Source organism: Bos mutus, chromosome 26 (genome assembly GCF_027580195.1).
Source record: "Bos mutus isolate GX-2022 chromosome 26, NWIPB_WYAK_1.1, whole genome shotgun sequence".
Classification (NCBI taxonomy): domain Eukaryota; kingdom Metazoa; phylum Chordata; class Mammalia; order Artiodactyla; family Bovidae; genus Bos; species Bos mutus.
The window spans coordinates 18,681,511-18,693,843 of record NC_091642.1 but is presented as its reverse complement, the minus strand read 5'-3'; the positions used below and the strand labels follow the sequence as shown (position 1 = coordinate 18,693,843).

At 47.5% G+C, this 12,333-nt stretch overlaps 1 protein-coding gene across 5 annotated transcripts in view; it reads left to right on the top strand.

The window, feature by feature from the left end:
* The window catches only part of VTI1A (vesicle transport through interaction with t-SNAREs 1A), a 369,166-nt gene extending 357,999 nt beyond the window's left edge, over positions 1–11,167 (top strand). For all 5 annotated transcript variants that reach the window (XR_011462780.1, XM_070363702.1, XM_070363699.1 and 2 more), the window contains one exon: positions 8,039–11,167. Coding sequence is in view for 2 of the 5 variants with exons in the window: in XM_070363699.1 (XP_070219800.1) it covers positions 8,039–8,132 (94 nt within the window). In the remaining 3 variants the exon portion in view is untranslated. The remainder of the gene's footprint in view (positions 1–8,038) is intronic.
* Positions 11,168–12,333: the final 1,166 nt, after the last annotated feature.

The window sequence follows — 12,333 nt, the reverse complement described above, 5'->3', positions numbered from 1 at the left end:
AGCATACTCCCTGGTCCACACATGGCCTGGGTCTCCTTTTGCACCTCACAGGCAGAGTCGAGTAGTTGCAACAGAGGCAGTATGGTCCACAAAGCCTAAAACAGTTACCATCGTGGGTTGTATTGTGTGTTCACCGCTTCCTCCCATGCCCTTCCCCCAAGTCCATATATTGAAGTACCTCAGAATGTGACCCGGTTTGGAAATAAGATCTTTGCAAAAGCAGTTGCTTAAGATGAGACATTCCGGGAGCAAGGTAGTCCCCTGGTCTGATACGACTGGTGTCCTTAGGAAAGAGGAATTTGGATGCAGATGTACACACAGGAAAAACACCATTGGAAGATGAAGGCAGAGATCTCAGTGATGCTTCTCCAAGCCAAGGAACTGCAGATACTGCCAGCAAACCACCAGGAGCTGGGGGAGCGGCATGGGACAGATTCAGTCTCCCAGCTCGCAGGAGGCTTCCGCCTGCCAACACCTTGATCTAGGACGCCCAGCCTCCGGGAAGTGAGGCAGTACATTTCAGCCACCCAGTCTGTGGCATTTTGTTACTGCAGCTCCAGCAAACTAGTATGGTTATTATCTGACCCTTTCCAGAAAAGGTTTGTGGATCCCTGTTAAATTAAGTAGAAACTGGAAAACAGAGTGCCACTCGTCCTCACTCAGGACCCAGCCTCTGTGTGCCACATACGGGTTCCTGTCAGTCCTGGGGCTTCCCTGGTGATCCAGTGACTAAGACTCCAAACTCCCAGTGCAGGGGGCATGGGTTTGATCCCTGGTCAGGGAACTAGATCCCACGTGCTGCAACTAAGACCCATCACAGCCTAAATAAATAATTATTTAAAAAAAAACAACTATCCCTCCTGTGTCTTCTTCCCTCAGGACTCATGTATAACTGACCACTTCTGAAAGCAGGTCAGTAAATACGGACTCAGAATGGCAGGTGATGGCTTAGTACGTTGGCCCAGAGATAGCATCTGGCCTTTTTGTTGTTTTAAATGTCTTATCCCAGAGGCAGGAGTCTCTGTGGGAGGAGCCCCCTCCGGTCCCTCGTCTCACATGGCTTTGAGCCACTGCCCACACTGTTCGTGAATGGAAAGCTCATTCTGAGATGAAAGAACCAACTGCTCCTGAAGCTTGTGAGCCCCACAGCTGTATGCAGAGCTTCCAGCGAACCAGACCAGAGCTGTCCTGACCTTAGAGGACGACAAGGGTGTGGAGCAATGGAGAACGATTGGTCATTGTGCAGGCTGAGACCAGAGGGTCAGGTTCACATCCTGGTGTGGATGTGAGAACTCTGAATATTCATGTCCCAGGGCTGCTATAACACAGCACCAAAAAAAAAAAAAAAAAAAAAAAAAAACCTGGGTGGCTTGAAACAGAAATGTGGGCCATGCTCCCTCCAAAGGCTCTTGGGGAGACCTCTTCTCTGCCTCTTCCAGCTGCTGGTGGCCACACGCCAATTGTTACTGTTCTGTCAGAACCCAAAGGTGGGGTGTCATTATTCAGGGCTGGTGGACCAGGCAGGAAAGCGTGTGCTGGACAAGACCCCAAACCTGTGGCGTGTCTTGCCATCTCCAGCCAGTGAATGCAGGCTTGTACAGAGGCTTAGATGTGACTGGCCTGCTTCATGGTTGCGGGGGAGGGGGAGGCGGTGGTTAAGAACTAACTCCTAAAGCTGTGCGTGTCTACAAGCAGCCCTTACAAACCAGGAAGACAACCACGTCAACCTGCAAGGGAGCTTCATTCATTCATACATTCAGCAAGCTTTTTTTTTTTTTTTTTTTTTTGAGAATGTCTGTGTCGAGCTCTGTTTTGGCCACTGGGAATACAAAAGACAAAGGAGATTCAGATAGTTGAAGGGTCAATTTTTTGTTGTTGTTTTTTGTTTTACTGGGGAAACATGCACAGAAACAGAAAATTCATAAAACTGTGTGGTTAGTGGTGAGGGAGGGGCCCAGGGAAATCCAAGCGTGAACAAGGGGTGTGGCTGGGAAATTCTCCTGGAAGAGGTGAGAAAAATATGCCTCCTGTAGGTCAAGGACTTGGTTTTGGAATCAGGGTGAATCAACCTAAAACTACTTTTTGGTTTCAAATAGCAGAAAATGCAGCTTAAACTGAATTCAGGAATAGAATTTTTATTTTCTCTTGTAACTGAAAGTCCAAAAGAAAGATGTTTGATAGAGAGGTTCACCATGTCTTCCGGACTGGGGTTCCATTTCTCTGCCTTTCCTTCAACTCTGCTATCCTCCATGGGTCAGCTTCTTTCTTAGAGGCGGGCTTCACTCATGGAAATAAAAGGGCTGCAGCAGATCCAAACCTGACATCCACACACCACGCGGTGCAGGTGACTTCACATTCTAAGCAGACCTTCTGCCATCCACTCAGTTGCACAGGCCTCATTCACGTGCCTGCCTCTGGTGCAGTAACTGTGGTCAGGAGCGTAGAACACGGTGACCTCTTATCGTAGGTCACAGCTCTGCCCCTGGAGCTAGGGGTAGTGTCAGATGTTTGGAATGGAGAAATGAATGCAGCCAACATGCATCTGCTCTTCATGGGAAGCAGAATGCCCACCTGAGCTTGCTGAAACTTTCATCAGCACACACTGGCATTGGTTCTAGCTGAGTCTTCAGTGAAGTCTTATAACCAAGAAGGGAGCAAAGGGGCTCTCAGCTTCTGAAAACCAAGAGACAAAAAACCTGTTCTTCAAAGAAAGTTGTATCATGCTAAGTCACGTCACTCGTGTCTGACTCTTTGTGACCCCCATGTACTGTAGCCTGCCAGCCTCCTCTGTCCACGGGATTTTCCAGGCAAGAATACTGGGGTGAGTTGTTGCCATTTCCTCTTCCAGGGGTCCTCCTGACACAGGGATCGAACCTGCATCTCTTACATCTCCTACACCAGCAGGCAGGTTGTTTACCACTAGTGCCACCTGGGAAGCCCGTATGAGCCTTCATCATACCCTGGCATCTGTGATGCTTTGAACCAAAGCCTCATCTGGCTTGGCCAGTCACCCTATCTTGGAGAACTGGGGCAGGAGTGCATCACCCAGTATAACTGATGCTGCAGTTTCAGTGACCCCCTCAAATCTCACTGGCTGCATACTAGTCCACCATGGGTCATGCTGAGCCCCCAGGGCAATGGTCTTCCATGGGGTGACTTAGGGATCCAGGCAGAAGGAGTAAGTCTCCATCATCCTGAACCTCCACTCCTGGAATGCTGCTGTTGTTCAGTCGCTCAGTCATGTCTGACTGTGCGACCCCATGGACTGCAGCACGCTGGGCTTCCCTGTCCTTCACCATCTCCCAGAGCTTGCTCAGACTCATATCCATTGAGTCAATGATGCCATCCAACCATCTCGTCCTCTGTCGTCCCCTTTTCCTCCTGCCTTCTATCTTTCCCAGCATCTGGGTCTTTTCCAATGAGTCGTCTGGCTGTTCATATCAGGTGGTCATTGTATTAGAGCTTCAGCATCAGTCCTTCCAATGAATATTCAGGACTAATTTCTTTTAGGATCCACTGGTTTGATCTCCTTGCTGTCCAAGGGACTCTCAAGCATCTTCTCCAGCATCACAGTCGCTCAATCTGTTTGTCCCTTTGCAACCACATGGACTGTAACCTCTGTCCATGAAATTCTCCAGGCAAGAATACTGGAGTACGTAGCCATTCAGTTTTCCAGGGAATCTTCCCAAAGCAGGGATCAAACCCAGGTCTCCTGCACTGCAGGCAGATTCTTTACCATCTGAGCCAGTAGGGAAGCCCCTCCCAGAATGTACACCCTCCTAGAACAGAACAACGAGGGAAAAGCCAGCTGGAGAGTCAAACCCTGGAAGTTAAATGCCTCCACCCAGAAGTGACACCCAACTCTTTTGCTCACACTCCACTGACTAAGATAGGTCACATGGTCACATCTAACATCAAGGGGCAGGTGAGTGTCTGTACCCAGAAACAGAGACGTGCATGGTGGTGAATGTGGAGATGCCTGAGACGGTGGAATTCCTGGGTTCCTCCAGTGAGAGAGCGGAGAGCTGTGCCAGGTGCCTGCCTGCCTACTTCCCTTCAACCAGTCTTCTGTGATTCCAGCTGCCACACGCTGGAGCTTGTTTCCAGAGGGGGAGGAGACTGGCAATGGAAAGATTAGCCGCTCCCTGGGTTCCACGCAGGAATCAGTATTTTCAATAGTACTTTGTGAGTTCAGCCTCAAAGTAAATGGTTAATTCATCTTGTATCAACAGCACTGTGATTCATAATGTAAACTTGGAGAATCCTTGATGTTTCAGGCCCACATTCCTTTTAATTTGGCTCTGCATTCTTTTAAAGCCACAGCGTGCTCACTTAATAGAATGCAGCATGCAAATGCACAAGTTTTTGCCTGGAGGCGATTTAGCCTGGCTGTTTCAATGGATGTCTTCTTTCAAGTGTATATTCTTTCTTAAATTATTTACTGGGTAAACACACTTTGCATTTTCAAAAGGGAGATTAAGACTGCTTGCTGCAGACCTAGTGGAACATAAAGCCCCCACCGCCCCCATCCCCAACCCTGTCCAAAGTTAGAAAGTAGTTAGTTTGGGCTTCCCCCAAAGTTCCTTCTCTGCCTCTCAAGCTGGGAACCCCACTTCCTGGCTTGTGGTTCTGACTCTCTCTGGACTCTGCATTCCTTTCTGCTTCGCCTGCAGCCATACCTGCCAGCAGCCCCTGGCCGGGACTGTACTCCAGGCCTCCTCACAGATGGGGCCCTCCGATGCCAGCCCATGTTTCCCCGTCCAGGCTGGCTCGGTCTTATTCACCCAAGGGCCCCAGTGGCTCACTTTTCTGGTCCTTAGAGGTGCTGTATCCATCACCTTTGAGGCCCAAAGCTGGGTTGGTGGCTGGGCCAGGGTCAGTCTCATTTCCAACTCTGTGAACACCAATTCTCTTTATTTACTTATTTATTTGCCCCTCTGCACCATTCATCCCAAATATTTGCCAGCCTTTGGTTGAAAGCAAACCTTCTCTCCTGCTGGCCTCTACCACTGCTGGCACCCAGTTCCATGAGGACCATCCCTTCTCCCCACTCCAGGGAGAAGAACACTGTACTCCCAGCAGTACAGTGTTCCATCTTTGGGGACTTTTTTGTTTATTCTCTTAGTTGCTCAGTCGTGTCCAACTCTTTGTGACCCCATGGACGGTAGCCTGCCAGGCTCTTCTGTCCATGGGATTTCCCAGGCAAGAATACTGGAGAGGGTTGCCATTTCCTTCTCCAGGGGGTCTTCCCGACCCGGGATCAAACCTACATCTCTTGGCATTGGCAGGGGGGTTCTTTACCACGGAGCCACCAGAGAAGCACTTTGGGGGATTTACCTCAGCTTTTAACTTCAGGTTTTTCTGTGTAGACTCCCTGAGATTTTCCTGCGAAGTAAATTTGCTCAGATTTCTTCTCCATTCCTTTGAATGGAATGATTACAATTGCAGTTCTTTCATTGCCCTCCTTTGGATGGATCTCCTGGGGACCTACTTGCCAGTCGCCATGACTTGTGCTGGGGCTGCAGAGGTGACGGTGCCAGGAACCGAGGATGCACCAATGTCTTTCGGAACCTCTGTGAGCCCGTGGCACCCTTCTTGGGATCAGGTGTGTGTGCGCTGAGTGAATTAAAGATACGACCCATTAGGAAAGATCATGAGTGAAACCCACTCCTCCTTGCCTAGAGATGAGGGAAACCCAATTAGGAAGACCAGGAATGAGCTGAGGATTTAGGGATCCCTGTGTCTTAATTTTTCTAACCATGCCTCAGATTAAACAAGTAACACTCGCAGTTAATCCTTTATAAATTAGCATCATGGATGCCTTGGGGCCCTCAACCCACAAATAAAATGGTTGTCAACCAAGAGACACACTACCGTATATTACTTAAGGCAGAATTTTAAAGAGTTTTCATGCTTTTAATCTGTTTCACTGCTGAGTTTCAATTTTGCTGATTTCCTTTGCAAGTCTGTTGTGGGTGACTGTGGTAAATAAGAGATTTTGACAGTGACTCGGGCAAACGGGATGGGTAGGGACAGTTCTGAAGACTTCTGTCCCTTCCCGAAAGAAGGGGGGCAAAATCCATTTAGGTTTTAAATCAAGCCACCACATCGCACTGATTAGTGTTCGTAATTAGCTTCACTTTTAACAAGCCGTGAAGTCCCGTTTTTATTTCTTTATTTTGGGGACAGAGGATCTTCCTGGCTCCTGAGTAAATATGGCCTGTTAAGTCTGAATTAGCTGTCATCACAGAAGAATTAATGTCAGGGTGCAGCCTTTCTAGTGGAGAAGGGAAGAAGCAAACGAGACAGATCTTAGCTGAGCCTTACGTGATAAATGAGGACCAGGCGAATCATTCATCTCCTTCGAGGAAAGTGGACACAGGCACTAAGGCAGTTTTGCGGAAGACGTGTCAGCAAATGTGATCATTTTGTAACCTGTCAGGAGGAGAGAGCTGGTCCTTCAGGGGGGCCACAAGGGAGTGGGTTTGTCTGATGTGACTGTCTCTGTCCATCCATTTAGGCTTGGGGAGGAAGGGGGTGGGCGAGGGAGAATCCAGCTGAAACCACAAGGATGCTATCATCCTTCTGAGAAAGAAGCTCATCCAGAAGCTAGAAAAGACTGTGAACACCTTGTAAAGATTTCTTCTCAAAGATGTGAGGTTAGGAGGGTGGGGTCTCTGTTAAACTGGGGTCTGTGTGGTCCCACCTATCTCCTCCAATGGGAGTCCCCATCCAGAGTTCTGTGTCTAGACAGGCAGCCGAATTTTTTTTTCTTCTTCTTCTTCTTTTTAATACTTATTTATCTGGCTATGCCGTGTCTTTGTTGTGACATGCAGGGTCTTCCATTTTAATTGTGGCATGGGAGACCTGTAGTTGCAACATGAGAACTCTTAAGTTGGGGCATGTGAGGTCTAGCTCCCTGACGAGGGATCAAAGCCCAGGTCCCCTGTATTGAGAGCATGGAGTCTTAGCCACTGGAGCACCAGGGAACTCCCCAGCAGACCTTTTTCTTCTTGATATTTGGAGGATGGACAGATGGGGTTTGCTATGAGGTCTTGATGGGATGGACAGCCGCCTGGAGGGCCCACCAGCCCACCTCTATTTCTGCCTGCTTGGTTTGGTGGGAGTGAGTGTGGGCGAGACTGTTTGACCCAGCTTCCCTTGGAAAACCTCAGCCAGGGATTGTGATGTTTGACCTCTTTTCTCAGAATGAGGTATTGGATTATGAAACAACTTCATCAGAAGCCCTCTGCAGGCATTCTCCGAGCATGCATCTTCACTCTAGTTCTTCTTCCAGCTCCCAGTTCCCCATCTGCGTTTGGCAGAGCCAGGGCTGAGGGGGCGGAGTCCCGAGAGGTGAGGCCACCCCAACCAAAGTACACCCGGCACCTGGGCCGTGTTTTGTATGAACCCGCATTTCCATCTTTTTTTTTTTTTTGCCACGGAGCATATGTAATGTTTCCTCCTGGCGTCACAGAGCGTGAGCCCCAGTGACAGACGACGGTTTCGTAGCCTGAGCTGCAAGCTTGACACTTGCTTCTTAATCTTGTCCTTTTCTTCCTAAGTCTCTCTTTTACTTTTCCCCGGGTATTTCTGTACAGGTAAGTACCTTACTGTGACATGTTTCCTTAGTCTTTTGCTTTCACGGGAAACACTGAGGAAAAAAAATCGAGGCTTGTCTCACATGTTAAATTAAAAAGAGAAGCTTGCATGGAGCCCTTGATCCCTGATAGATTACTACATGGGACTCAGAACCCAGAAAGCCCTCTGAATCACTGTAGCTTTGCCGTAAGCATTTCTCCCAGTGCTGCGTGACAGTCAAGGTAGAGTCGTTCATTTGCTGGTGGATCGTTTGGAAGCACAGAGCTGCGTAGTCACACACACACACACACACACACACACACACTCTTACACACCTCATACCGGGCTCCCAACGCCCACCCATGAAGCCTCCCTTTGATTAGCCGACTTGGTCTTATGTGATCTTTGTCCTCTGTTTATCTGTGTGAATTGTTTTTCCTCCATTGCTCTCTCCTAGAATCATCCAGAACCGGATCCTGATCGTCATCCTGGGCATCGTCCTGGTTATCACCATCCTGACGGCGATCACTTTTTCTGTCAGAGGACACTGATGTATCTGCTCTTCCTTGATAAACAGCGACCACGGCTCGTTCTGAGTAATTAAGACAAAATGGTCACATGAATCATTTTCTTGCGCTGACAGGCTCTGAATGACCCTCCCCCTCTCTCTCGCCACTGTTCAGCGGAAGTGCAAAGACTGTAAAAATATTTTGTATTCCTGTTTGCATGTGGGTTGGTTTCCTTCTCTAGGTTTGTCTTCACCCAGATTTGTTCTTTACAGGGGAAGGCGAGTGTTTATTTGCCTTTTGGTAATTTCATCTCCTGACCAGAACAGCCTGGGTGACCTTCTTGCTTGCCCTGTGGGCGTGGCAGGCATCCGGGATGGGGAGAGGGCACAGATGAGTCAGTCACGGTGGCTTCTGATGGGCTGTGCTGTTTGTCACACACCTCTTATCACCGATGAGCCCTTCTGTGATGTCTGAGGATAAAAAATGCAGAGACCAGCAGGGCCAGAGCCACTGACTGGCCCTGCAAACCAGTCCTGTTCCTCCCCAGATGTAATGAATATAGTCCACCTGCCTGAGTGTTTTCATTGTAAAGGTGGGTATTTAAAAGCAGTTGCGCGGGAAATTGACTTAGCACTTTCCCCGTTTTTCTATGCGTTTTTTTTTTTTTTTTTTTTCCTTTAAACCCAAGAATATTTTTTGCTGAGTCTGCCCAATATCCACTTTTCACAACTTTGATTACTGGCTGCGAGAAAGATTTCCTTGCCCTCCAAAAATCCCATCCTCCCCAGAATCTGGTGGCAGAGAGTGCCCCAGCTCGGTACTTCCTGGTGGCCTCCTCTCCCCTGACCTGTGTAGGCGTCTGTGTATCCTTTCCATCTTAATATTTGTACTGTCAAAAGGAGCCCTCATACATGCAGAGGGTCTGTCAAGGTTCTCTCCACGTCCATTCCAGTATGTAAAGAGAACATGAATATTTCAGGAAGACCAGGAACCTGACTCCATCAGTGCGAAATTTCAGATGTGATTGTCGATATGGTATAGTCCTATAGGCTGATCACTGGAAATAAACTTGATGGGAAAACGTCCGCTAACCTCCTTTCAAAGAATCAGGGGTCGCAGTGCGTTACGATAGGACGGCTTGGGTTTTTCACTAACAAATGTGAGCACAGCCTTCCTGAATCCACAAGGTACTCAAACCTCTAACGTGCTTTGTGATTTTCTTTGGTTTCTTCCTGTCCAAGGGAACCAGGGACTGCGTTCAAAATTAGTTCCTTTATGATCAGGCTCCAAGTTGCCTGAGCTGAGGTCATTCTCCCCCTAGTCATAACGCGAAATGTGTTTTTCTTAAGACTTCGCAGGCACTTCCAGGGTCCTTTCTATCTTTTGGATATAATTGGGAGCTTTGAATCCTTGAAAAGCAAACCTGTTCCCTTCATAAAAAATGCTAACCACCTGTGCCCATGGGCTGAGATCATCTGGACGCAGCACTTGATTTTTTTTTCTTCCCCCAACTCAGAAGAGAACCATTATGGTTTAGAGAGGAAACACACAATGGCAAAATCCACCCGAGAAATTGCACTTATTGAAACAGGCTAGGGCCTGCATGTGTTCAGATAAATCATTTAGTATTGTGTAAATAAAGCCGCAGCCTTTACTTCTCAAGGATGGTGTGGGATTTTGGCAGAGCGCAGTAGCCCAGCAAAAGAGTGGGAAGCCTGTACTAATTTTCCTATCAGCTTCAGGGCTCTGTCCTGGCAAGAAAATCTTTTATTCTGATAACAGAATGAGTATGTGTGAAACACATCAAAGAAATGATGAAAAGGCAAGGCAACAAGTCATCTCCTTCTCGTCTGGAAACTCTAATTGTGGGGAAGTATTCTACCAACCTTTCTGGTGGCTTCCCTCAAAACAGTTGGTCTTAGCTGAAGTGTATAATCGGTTGCCCAGCCACACCTCACTCCTCTAGACTTCCTGAGGCCACCTAGCAAGCCAGGTCGATCTGATGATCTAAACTTGCTGGCTTCTAAATATTTCACCTGATGTTCATGTTGAAAGTAGAGGTCGTGCAGAAAAAGGGCATGGCTTTCTTTCAAGCTCAATGGCAGCTTCTTTGGGGTTGATCTCTTTATCAGCCCTTGCCTGAGACTTTGTCCCAATTCAACCTCAAGAGTGGGAAGAAGGTAAACCTTCTTCCAAGGTAAACTCAAGATAACCCTTGGCCTAACAGCCCCATCACGTCCACCTCGAGAACAACCTCCTAGACCGGGATAGTGAGCACTTCGTAGGAAGCTGGTCCGAAGGCCTCTGTATCCCCGGCTGGCCCTCTCAGATGCTGCAGACAGACTCAAAGGAGCCCCCTTTTAGGGGGAGGAACACTGTTCACCCTGCTTCCCTGGGGAGGGGGAAAAGCCCACCAATTCAAAGCCATTCACAGAACTGTGAAAGGTCCTAGGAACTTAGTACGTAGACCTTGATTGATGAATATCTCTAAAGTCAGGAGCCTTTGTTAAAAAATTGTGTTCAGCAGAAGGGTTGGGGGGTTGCTGGGGAGGAGGAAGAGGAAGGAGGAAGCCCTTGCCATATAAAATTCATGCAGACTAAACAGTTTCCCTGACAGAATAAATAAAGCGGATGCTGCCCTGCTCCAGAATCAAAAGCAATTTAATTAAAGTCTCTTAAGTTGTAAAGAGTTTTAAATGCTCCATGTTGAAGACGAATGCCGGCAAATGCAGCGGGCCTGACGTCAGCTGCCAGGCCTGGACTGGGAGGCCATTTGCTATTCTGTTTAAGGCAGGCTGGATTGTCTTATTTTGGAACCAGCTTGGTGGGGGGTTTGCTTTGCTACTGCTTCTGAGCCCTGAGCTTCAAAGGCTGAAATTAATGGTGAACAAAATTGTGCGGCTCTGGCCGTCCCATGCGGGGCAAGCCCATTGAGGGTTATCATTAAGTAAAGAAATAAAGAGGGGGAAAAAAGCCTGCCTGTTCCAAAAACCTCATCAGATAATGACCTCAGTGATTGGATTTTCATTACCAAACAGCATCCAGAGATTATCTACTCCATAGCAGAAGGGAGGTGGGGAGGGAAAAAAAAGAAAGAAAGGAAAGCAACTGTCTTTCTCTTCCTCTCTCTCTCCTTTTTTTTTTTTTTTTGCACATCTTTTCTTTAAAACTGTCAGATCATTTCAGTATTTCAAATCCGAGGAAAACAGCCTGCCTGCTGCTGTATTTGAAGTTGTAATGGTGTCAAAAAGTCACGACTGACTGACAGCCGTCAGTCCCAGAGGGGCTCATTAAATCATAAAAACTTGACAAGGAAATAATTGCGCATCGCCAGCAACTTGGCGCCTGTTTAGACGTTTTTATTTTCTTTCATTATTAGTCCCCACCATTACGTTCATTAACAAATTGCATTAAACAACTGTTAAGGGCTAATGATTTGTTTATCGCTTTTTTTTATTATTATTATTTAAACATTAGCTGTGTCATGTGGTACCCCAGCAGCCTCTTGCCATCATCCAACTGAATATTTTTCCACTCCGAGCTCCGGGTACTGTTGGAATATGAAATAGATTATTCATTACTCTCCTCTTTGCCACTGATTTGGTTTCATGTAGCGTCTTCCACAGAGAAAGATGAAAACTTGTCAAAAATAGGTTATATCTTATTCGAAGGGGCAACAATAGCAGCAGGTACAGGCACACTTTAATATTTAATTAAGGTGGATGTTAACCCCTTTAAATGACTTTAGCTGTAAGTTCTATTCAAATGCAGAAGAGAAAAACAATTGTGCTTAATTTGCAACCTGTTTGGCAGGCACTCTTCATGAAGTTAGCTGGAAATTTAGAGCAGCATTTTTAAATAATGAAATTTCCCATCATAAATATGTATAGCCATTTGTCTACGTAGATGAGAATTAACTACCAGCCATGATTTCCTCATCTCTTTGGTCTGAACTGCTAGCCTAGTGGGGCACCCAGTGCTTGGGAGTGAAGATGGCTTTCCTGGGAGAACCGTGTATCCAGAGCCAAGGACTGTTGGTTGGTTGTGGCTGGGGCTGGTTTCCAAGGAACCTGTGAGTCCCCTGTCTCTGGTCCACTTGCCTCCCGCCTTTACCTGAGTGTGTGGTTGGAGGACTGTGGTCTGGAGTGAAAGTGGGTAGGGACCTCTCAAAGGAACACTTGTGTGTCCAGCCGGCTGGTACTGGGAGGGTGTGATGGGGTGTGTCTGGGCCATCTCTCTGTGG